Here is a 10,402-nt window from a genome sequence, read left to right on the forward strand (position 1 = left end):
CCTAGCGTCCTTGTTATGCAAACACATCATGTGTTCACCATTTCCTCTTTTTCTTTGGCACACAGCTGGACTTGTCTCTTAGCCACCCTTAGAGCTGGGGGGGCCACAAGTCTGATCTTTGCTGAGTGACCTCTACAAAGGTCGGAAGTGACATTTGTCATCTCCAGTCCTTGATTCTGAAAAAGACCGTTCACATTGCAAAATGCTTTTTCTCTGTGTGCCCCCCGCCCCACCACCTCCTGTGAGCCAGTTGATGTAGAGAACTCAACAAAGGACTCCGAGGCCATAGGAGACAGTGCAGCCACCAAATGGAAGGAACTGAGGCCCCTGAGTTACTTCAGGGAGAAACATTTACCCAAGTGACATTAGACTGCAAAGGGAGTGAGAAATAACCCTTTTCTATGACTTAGCGACTAAACAACAGCAACAATGTGCAGATGCTAGATTGTCCTTTGTTTCCCTTTAGGATCTTCTGAGAAATTGGCTCCATGTCATTATCTAGCTTGAAGTCACAGCCAAAGTCCCTACATGTCAAATCCAAGATGGCCTCTCTTGAGTCTCATTTCCTGGGATTCAGGTCCTTGTATGCCCCACCCACTCCACCACTGATTCATGGCTAGCCAGTGTGATCCAAGAACACTGCAGAAGAAATACTATATGACTCCAAGACTCAGCAATTTCCACCTTGGTCCATCTTAGGCCACTTGCTCTCTAGGAAGACAGCCACTGTGTCACGAGGACATTTAAGTAGCGCTGTGGATATACCTGCTGTTGTTTAGTTGCTAAGTCTTGTCCAACTCCTTTGAAACCTCATGGGCTGTAGCCTGGCTACGGGGTTCTCCAGGCAAGAATATTGGAGTGGGTTGCCATTTCCTTCTCCAGGGGATCTTCCTGACCCAGGGATCGAATCTGCGTCTCCTGCACTGGCAGGTGGGTTCTTTACCACTGAGCCACCAGGGAAGCCCATGGAGAGACCTACACAGTGAGAAACTGAGACCTCCCACCACCCACAGGTGCCCACTTGCAGCCATGTGTGTACCCCCTGGGAAGCACATTCTGTGGCCTCAGTCGTGTCTAGAGATGACTGCGATCCTGGCTGACAGCTTGCCTGCAATCTCATGAGATATCCTGGGCCACCAACACACAGGTGACTCCTGAATACCTGACCCAGAGAAATGGTGATGTCATAAATACTCACTGTTATTCTAAGCCTGCAAAGTAGTGGGGAAATTTGTGATACAGCAGTAGATAATACTATCTGTGATACTGCTGCTTGTGAAAATCTCTATAGGGACTTCCCTGATGGTCTAGTGGTGCAGACTCCACGCTTCCAAAGGAGAGGGCGCAGGTTCAGTCCCTGGTCAGGGAACTAGATTCCATATGCCACAACTCAAAGTTCATATGCCACAACCAAACATCTCACATGATTCAAAGAAGACTCGGTACAGCCAAATGAATAAATAAGCAAAAAATAAAATATTTTTTTCTAAAGAGAACTTCTATATTCTGTTTTTAGAAATCTTTCCCCCAGTATTATTGAACATAATTGATACATAACATTGCATAAATTTAAGGTGTACAAAGTAATGACTTGATATATGTTGCAAAATGATTACCAAATTAACTAAGTTTACACATCCATCACCTCACATAGCTACACTTCTTTGTGTGCGATAAGAAATTTTAAGATCTACTCTTAGAAAATTTCAGGTACACAATACAGTGTAAACTATAATCATCATGCTATACCTTACCTTCCCAGAATTTATGAGTCTCAAAACTGAAGGTTTGCCCAGGAATTCCCTGGTGGTTAGAACTCAGTGCTTTCACTGCCGAAGGCCTGGGTTCCATCCCATGTCAGGGAACTTAGAGTCCACAAGCCACTAGGCTCAGGAAAAAGAAAAAAACACTGTGAAAATTTGTACTTTCTGACAACTTTCACTTCTGCCCCTGGTAACCACTAACCTGCTCTCTTTCTATGAGTTCAGTTTTTCTAGAGTCCACATGTTGTGAGATCATATAGTAGCTGTCTTTGTCTGACTTATTGTAAATAGCAAAATGCCTTCAGTTTCATGTATGTTGTTGCAAAGGGCAGGATTTCTTCTCTTCCATGGCTATGTAACATTCCATTGTGTATATCAGTTCAGTTCAGTTCAGTCGCTCAGTCGTGTCCGACTCTCCGCGACCCCATGAATCACAGCACGCCAGGCCTCCCTGTCCATCATACATACCACAATATACCACATCTTCTTTATCCACTCATCTGCTGCTGTATACTTAGACTATTTTTGTGTCTTGGCTATTGTAAACAATGCCACAAGGAACATGGAAGTGATTTCATTTCCTTCAGGTATACAAGGATGGCTTTGGCCCTCAGGACATTTTGTTGTTCCATACAAAATTTAGGATTTTTTTAAATGTTCTGTAAAAATGCCTTTGGAATCTTGATAGGGATTGCATTGAATTTACAGATGGCTTTGTGTAGAAGGGATGTTTTTTAACAATATTAACTCTTCCAATCCATGACCATGGGATATCTTTCCATTTATTTGTGTCGTCTTCAATCTGTTTCATCAATGCCTTATAGATTTCCACGTACAGATCTTTCACATCCTTGGTTAAATTAATTCATAAGTATTTTATTGTTTTTAATGTTATTGTAAATGGAATTGTTTCCTTTAATTCTTTTCCAGATGATTTGCTGTTAGTATATAGAAATAAAAAAAAATATCTAAAAATACCTCAATTCTAATTACACAAGAATTCATTCTATTCATCTCCAAGTCACTGGAAGCTGTATCATCCCCGTCGCTAAAAGGATATAGGGTGGAATCATTTGGTAATGACAATTTCGAAGAATAAGTCTGAACCCTATGAGTTGATTCTGATATCTTCTTGAAATCTGTAAGCAGGGAGGGAGACTCTGAAATAAAACAATAGGTTAGAATAATAATTTTCTTAATGCCAGGAACATTTTAAAACATCATTTGGAAGACCACTGAACTACTTGTGAGAGAATACAAATGGGTCACCAACATTCCTTCGGTGAGATGACACACATCAAAAAGTAAAAGAAGGATATCTGCAATTCAGTGTAACCAGTACGTATTGTAACAACAACAACGATGACAATGATTACATCTAATTATGGAGCCCACCTATATCTTCAGCTTTCCTGGTGGCTCAGTGGCAAAAAATCTGCTTGCCAAGTGGGAATGTAGGTTTGATCCCTGGGTTGGGAAGATCCCCTGGAGATGGATATGGCAACCCACTCCAGTATTCTTACCTGGGAAATCCCATGGACAGAGGAGCATGGCGGGCTACAGTACATGGGATCACAAAAGAGTTGACCATCACCTATATCTTAGATCAGTTTATCCATTCCCTTTTCCCTCTTATTTGCTACAAAGAGACTGTTTTGCTCTCACATTTTAAAAGATAAGTCAATAACTAAATCTCAATATAAATGGCAAAGTGATGGTGAGAAGAACACATATTAAAATAATCAGGAGAGAATTTTGAAGAAAGATGCTTCTTTTTGCATCAGAATCTGTCCATTGCAGTAACTTACTGAAATGATGCAGTAGAGTTCCAGTGCATACAAGTTCATCCACAGAGGGGGATATCTTGGCCAGTGAGCTTCTTTCCCCTGGGGGTAGTTGACAAAATTCCTCCAGCAGTAATCATACTCTAAGGAAACACAAATCTTGGTTCATTCAACATATACAACAGAAAGTTGAATCCAACTTAAAAATAGACCATATATAAATCCCTCTGGCCTATTTCCTGCTGGAGAAGGGCTAGACTCTTCCAGCATCCCTAAAAAGAACTGGAGTGGGTGGCCATTCCCTTCTCCAGGGGATCTTCCTGACTCAGGGATAGAACCTGGGTCTCCTGCTTTGCAGACAGATTCTTTACCTTCTGAGCCACCAGGGAAGTTTCCCAAAAGGAGCTCAGCAATTCGTTTTAAGATGGTAGAGAAGGGGCTTTGCTGGTGGCTCAGTGGTAAAGAATCCAGTTGCCAATGCAGGAGACATGGTTCAGTCCCTGATCTGAAAGCCCCAACTGTTGAGCCTGTGCTCTAGAGCCCAGGAGCCACAACTACTGAAGGCTGAGCACCCTAGAGACCTTGCTCAGCAACGAGAGAAGCCACCACAATGAGAAGCCAGAGCACCACAAGTGGAGAAGAGCTCACGCAGTGACGAAGACCCAGCACAGCCAAAAATAAACTAATTAATTAATAAAGTAAACAAGACAGGTGCGAGGGAAAGAGCCATCTCTTTGATGCTTTCTTTGCTATGAATTTCAGAAGTGGGCTTTTATTCTACTTGGGGCTTTCACTTCTGAGACTTCCAGTCTGGGATAATCCAGTCTCCTGGCCTAGAAACATACCACCACCACCACCACAGCCTTTCATAAACACCTAAGATTCTCGGTTTGTTGTTTTCACCTGGGGCTCTCATGACCTGGATAGTCACACCGCTGAGAAACAGGTCTTTGAGTCCTTGCCGGTTTTGCGGATCCATGTGCTGGAAAAGCCGTGCTATGTAAATAACTAGGGTCACATTAGGATGCTGATTCAAAAATTCTCTAATGGCCTTGGAGCATTCCCAGCAGGGACTCCAGGACAAGTACCAGAAGATGGAGCAGCTGATAGATGGGCAAAAATATCTTTCTGAAGCAATTTTTTCTATAAAATTGCGTTCAACATGCTTGGTGGTGTTTTTGCCCGAGTGTCGCCAGACGTCCCGGCTGTTGCCCCACCGGATTTCATAGAGCAGACAGGCCTCTTTACAGAATTTTCTGGGGTCAAAGGAGAATTCAAATTCCCAGGGTTCAATTCTTCTCCTGAAATATAAAAAGCACCCCCCCCCATGTCATCATGTCATCATTTGAGGGAAGGCAAAAGGGGAAGAGGGTGGCAGAGGATGAGATGGTTAGATAGCATCACCGACTCAATGGACACACATTTGAGCAAACTCTGGGAGAGAGTGAAGGACAGGGAAAACTGGCGTGCTGGTCGCAGAGTCTGACATGACTTAGCGACTGAACAACGGAAATAATTTCTTCCCCTTTTCTGTCAAGCAAACCGAAACATGAAAACTCAGGAATTTTTTTTCTATTCTATATCTCAAAGTTATCTGGGGAGGTCTGTTTGGATTATCAGAGTTTCTCTCACAAACAGGGAAGAGATTTTTCCCAACTCATGTTATTGGGTTACCACTCTCTATACCACTGCTTGGTAGTCTTGAATTCAGGTGTAAATATGTCTTTGCATCTCTTTTAAAGTTTTCTTACTATATTCTAATCTTATTTATTTTGGCCTCACAGCTTGCAGAATCTTAGTGCCCACAACTAGGTATTGAACCTGGGCCCTCAGCTGTCAAAGCACTGAGTCCTAACCACTGGACTGCCATGGAAGTCCCTCTGAACTTTCTGTTTCACACTTAGAGGTGACCTGTCCCACTCAATCTTCATTATTCTTCAATGGAATAGATTTTTTTTTCTCAGGTGTGGAATCCTCAAATTGCCAACAGGAGTCTATTACCAACTCTGAGAAGAAAGTAATTTAGCCTCGGGATTCTTCCACATTCAATTCTGTGTACACTAATTCCTCATAAGAAAGAAATTAAAATTTCTCTCAAGGACATCTTTAGACATAACACTCTCTGTGGGTCAAAGTTATGACTCAGGGAAAACTCAGAATTATGCCAGGACTCTGCAATATGGTTGGGTCATAAGTTTATTACATTCTCATATTCTTCACTCATTCCTAAAGGATCACTTAATTTATTTTATAGAGCAATCCTTCCACCCGTCAAGAGATAATATGTTCCCTGACAAGTCTCTCTGTTCTAGACTTACAGATGAGGGCAGCGGGGAGGAAGGAGAGGGTGAGATGAACGGTGAGAGTAGCATGGAAGCGTATGTCCTACCATAAGCAAAATAGATAGCCAATGGGAATGTGCTGTATGACCCAGGGAACTCAAACCAGGGCACTTTAACAACCTAGAGGAGTGGGATGGGGTGGGAGGTGGGAGGGAGATTCAAGAGGGAAAGGACACATGTACATCTATGGCTAATTCATGTTGATGTATGGCAGAAATGAAACTAATATTGTAAAGAAATCATCAATCAATTAAAAATAAATGCAATTTTTAAATAGGTCTAGGGAATTGCCTGGCAGTCCAGTGGTTAGGACTCCACTCTTCCATTGCTGACTTGGGTTCAATCTTTGATTGGGAAACTAAGATCTCCCAAACCTGTGGCATGGTAAAATTTAAAAAAAAAAAAAGGTCTAGAAAATGGGGATAGGGTTTAAAATAGGAAGATCAAAGTGACAAACCAGTTTGCTGAACTTTTCACTAATTTCTATGAAAACTTGTGATTTAAAGAGAGAAAAACAATAGTAACCAAAATCACTGCAGATGGTGATTGCAGCCATGAAATTAAAAGACGCTTACTACTTGGAAGGAAAGTTATGACCAACCTAGACAGCATATTAAAAAGCAGAGACATTACTTTGTCAACAAAGGTCCGTCTAGTCAAGGCTATGGTTTTTCCGGTGGTCATGTACGGATGTGAGAGTTGGACTGTGAAGAAAGCTGAGCGCCGAAGAGTTGATGCTTTTGAACTGTGGTGCTGGAGAAGACTCTTGAGAGTCCCTTGGACTGCAAGGAGATCCAACCAGTCCATCCTAAAGGAGATCAGTCCTGGGTGTTCGTTGGAAGGACTGAGGTTGAAGCTGAAACTCCAGTACTTTGGCCACCTGATGGGAAGAGCTGACTCATTGGAAAAGACCCTGATGCTGGGTAAGATTGAGGGCAGGAGGAGAAGGGGACGACAGAGGATGAGATGGTTGGATGGCATCACCGACTCAATGGACATGGGTTTGGGAGTTGGTGATGGACGGGGAGGCCTGGCATGCTGCGATTCATAGGGTTGCAAAGATTCGGACATGACTGAGCGACTGAACTGAACTGAACTGAAGAGAATAACAAAAGAAAGCTGGAAGATGGGTTTTTTCAACTGAAACCAAAAGGCATAGGAGGGAAGACACAGGAAGCAATAATAAACATAAGGAATGGAGTTGCATAAATGAAGAATGGGAGCATCAGAAAAGAGGAAAGGCGCAATAAGGAAATTGTAGTCCTCCCGCTCCTACATGCTCATCTATTCTGGGATGAATTAAATGTGCACTATGATAGTAGAACTCTTACCTCAATGTGGGATCTCCTGCTGGAGGACCTGTTGACCAAGAGATGATCACGTCAAGTAACACCCATATGTACAAATCGAACCACCAAGAAAAAAGACTCTATTCTTCTAAACCCACAAATCATATCAGAAAATGCCATTGGAAGATTCTCTCTCGGGATTTCCCTGGTGGACCAGTGGTTAAAACTCCCTGCTTGCACTGCAGGGGCAGAGGTACAATCTCTGCTTTCGAACCTAAGATCCGGCATACTGCATGGTGTGGCCAAAAGCAAAAGCCAACACACACAAAAAGGCATCAAGTGCCAATAAATGTGTCTAAAGTACTGTTTTAGTCATCTCCGTGTTATTCACAGGGCTTCCCAGGTGGCTCAGTGGTAAAGAATCCGCCTGCTGATGCGGGAACTGCAGGAGACTCTGGTTGGATCCCCGGGTCTGGAAGATCCCCTGGAGGAGGAAATGGCAACCCACTCCAGTATTCTTGCCTGAGAAATCCCATGGAAAGAAGAGCCTGGTGGGCTACAGTCCACGGGGCTGCAAAAGTCAGACACAACTGAATACGCACACATGCTATTCACAAATTCTCCAAATATTTTGTCTTATTAAAAAAAATACACAGTAAACTATTAAAAACCATAATGGAAAAGAAAAAAATCTAAAATAAAAAAAAATAAACCTCAATTTCCTTAGTTGGGCATTCAAGACCCTCAACAATATGTCTTCAGATTTATTTTTGGGGGTGGGGAGAGGGATAAATTTGGGAGATTGGAATTGACATATACACATCACTGTATATAAAATAGATAATAAGGACCTACACTGTATATAGCACAGGGAACTCTACTCAATGCTCTGTAATGACCTATATGGGAAAAAAATAGAAAAGGAGTGCATACATGTATGTATAACTGTTTCACTTTGCTGTACACCTGAAACTAAGACAACATTATAAAGGAACTATACTCCAGTTTAAAAAAAAATCAGATTTGCTTTCTGATCACATTGCTGATTGCTTCCAAAAACTCTTCTGTAGCCTAATCAATTCATTCATTGTATTCCACACACAATCTTTGGAAAATTCTCTTAAACTCCTGGTGTCAGTCAAACAGGAATCTCCTCCTCTTTGCCAACCAAAATTCTGCCCTTTCAAGACCAAGTTCAAAACCCACCTCATCTGAAAATCATTTCCTTCCACAACTTGGTGTTCTTCCTTCCCCACAAATTTTTCCAACACTAAGTAATGGAACCTTGACTATGCCCTGGTACGAGAACTTCAGCTGCTATCTTAAATTCTCATCCACTAGTTGTATTTTTTAACTTTTTTATTATGGTGAAACAAGCATTGCTGTAGTGTCATCTGATCAAAATATTTACAGTATAAACAGGTGGTATTAATAATCACAGCACCACCAATAAGAAGAACTCCCGTTTAAGAATAATATGTAGATATTAATAAATAGGAAAGTTGGAAAATGTTCATGAATACAAGCATGAACCAGACACATACGCACACTCATATAGGCAAGCACACACAGAGTTTTGGAGTTTCTCAAGAATATGGAGATTTCGGGCCCCGCAACCATTTACCTCTGTCAGAAGCCATGGTGCTCTGTCTCTGGACTTTTTCCTCTGGAGTTATATTGTGCTAATTGCTGCTGCCAGCAACCTGCCTGAACATAGTTTCTGCAGGTGTGACCACTGCCACCTGTTTGATCAGAGGATGACTCATTCCTGAGTCTCAGGCAGATATTAGGTATCCAGACTGTACAGAGATCAAACTAGTCAATCCTAAAAGAAACCAACTCTGACTTGCTGAAGCTGAAGCTCCAATACTTTGGCCACCTAATGGGAAGAGACGACTCACTGGAAGAGAGTCTGATGCTGGGAAAGATTGAAGGCAAAAGGAAAAGTGGATGGCAGAGGATGAGATGGTTAGATAGCATCACCAACTCAATGGACAAACTCTGGGAGATCGTGAGGGACAGGAAAGCCTGGCATGCTGCAGTCCATGGGGTCACAAAGAGTCGGACGCGACTTAGTGACTGCACAATAGCCACAGACTGTACAGATAGGTAGCAGTTGGTGGGGTTGATAAGAAAGCTTATGATGCAGATAATTAATCTTGTAGCTTAATTCACTGAGAATGAATGTAGGGATATCTCCCTCTAAAGTTAAAACAAGATTGACACATTGCTGTTTATTGGAGAGAAGAGAGGAAGAAAGGGAAGAGCAAATTGGCCTGCTTCTGTGACCTGAAGGTTTTCATTGTCACCTGGTGAAACAGTGAGGCTTTGCCCTTCTGCCATTATTCATTAATGTCTAACTTCCTCTTATTTTGCTCTTCACCCCAGGTTCTCTTGGAAAGGGGAGGGGCATTGTAGATACAAAATCAAAAGAACTTTGGTCTCTGAGTCAGGGAATTACAACTGAACAAGTTTCAGGTGATTTCTCTTGCTTCATGAAGCTAAGATTAAGTGTATGGCCCCATCCACTTCCGCTTCCTTATCTGCCTTGAAGAAATGAATACTATACTCCCTATTGCCATTGCCTCCTGTTGCCTGAACCCTGAGTTCAGCTCCTCTGGGTTTCAACAAACACACTCCCAGAATTAAGGTCACCTCAAGACCTAAGGCTCCCTCTAGGGCTTCCCTAGTGGCATAGACAGTAAAAAATCAGTCTGAAATGTGGGAGACCTGGGTTACATCCCTGGGTTGGGAAGATTCCCCTGGAGGAGGGCATGGCAACCCTCTCCAATATTCTTGCCTGGAGAATTCCCATTGACAGAGGAGTCTGGTGGGCTTATGGGGTGGCAGGGTCAGACAGAGCTGAGCAACTAAGCACAACACAGGGTCTCACAACTACAGCCCCTGTACTTTAAGTCTCAAATTCTATGAACCCTATACCTAAGCTCTAAACATAAGATTTTCTTAATCACAAAATCAAGCTGGAGCTGGACAAGATGAAGCAGATGTTTGGAGTGGCAGGCGATAGTTTTGAAGAAGGGGCAGAAGTGCCACATTATAATTAAAGGTCCTTCAGGAGCCAAGTCCATGGGGTCACAAAGAGTCAGACACAACTGAGCAACTGAACTGAGCCGATCCCTGGAACATGTACATATGTTACCTTACAGTAACACAGTAAATTTTGCAGACTGACTAAGGTAAGAATCTTGTGGTAAGATCATCCT

At 42.5% G+C, this 10,402-nt stretch overlaps 1 protein-coding gene across 1 annotated transcript; it reads right to left on the bottom strand.

Moving 5' to 3' along the window:
• Positions 1-2,669: 2,669 nt before the first annotated feature.
• APOBEC1 (apolipoprotein B mRNA editing enzyme catalytic subunit 1) lies at positions 2,670-8,899 on the bottom strand. Its single transcript, XM_055395914.2, has 5 exons — positions 8,803-8,899; positions 7,221-7,248; positions 4,451-4,848; positions 3,572-3,690; positions 2,670-2,923 (listed from the first exon to the last, which is right to left on the bottom strand). Exons 1-5 carry the CDS (start codon positions 8,816-8,818, stop codon positions 2,774-2,776), a joined length of 711 nt encoding a protein of 236 aa, XP_055251889.1. The 5' UTR covers positions 8,819-8,899; the 3' UTR covers positions 2,670-2,773.
• Between the last annotated feature and the right edge of the window lie 1,503 nt (positions 8,900-10,402).

Source organism: Moschus berezovskii, chromosome 6 (genome assembly GCF_049115385.1).
Source record: "Moschus berezovskii isolate FMDL1 chromosome 6, NW_MosBer_1.0, whole genome shotgun sequence".
Lineage (NCBI taxonomy): Eukaryota > Metazoa > Chordata > Mammalia > Artiodactyla > Moschidae > Moschus > Moschus berezovskii.

What these genes read in the sequence shown, in the direction of transcription:
- APOBEC1 (XM_055395914.2), bottom strand. An exon ending in GCAGGAGATCCCACATTGAG is followed by an intron (nt 4,849 to 7,220) that starts GTAAGAGTTCTA and finishes TTTATATTTCAG; the next exon opens with GAGAAGAATTGAACCCTGGG. An exon ending in AACTCTACTGCATCATTTCA is followed by an intron (nt 2,924 to 3,571) that starts GTAAGTTACTGC and finishes GTTTTATTTCAG; the next exon opens with AGTCTCCCTCCCTGCTTACA.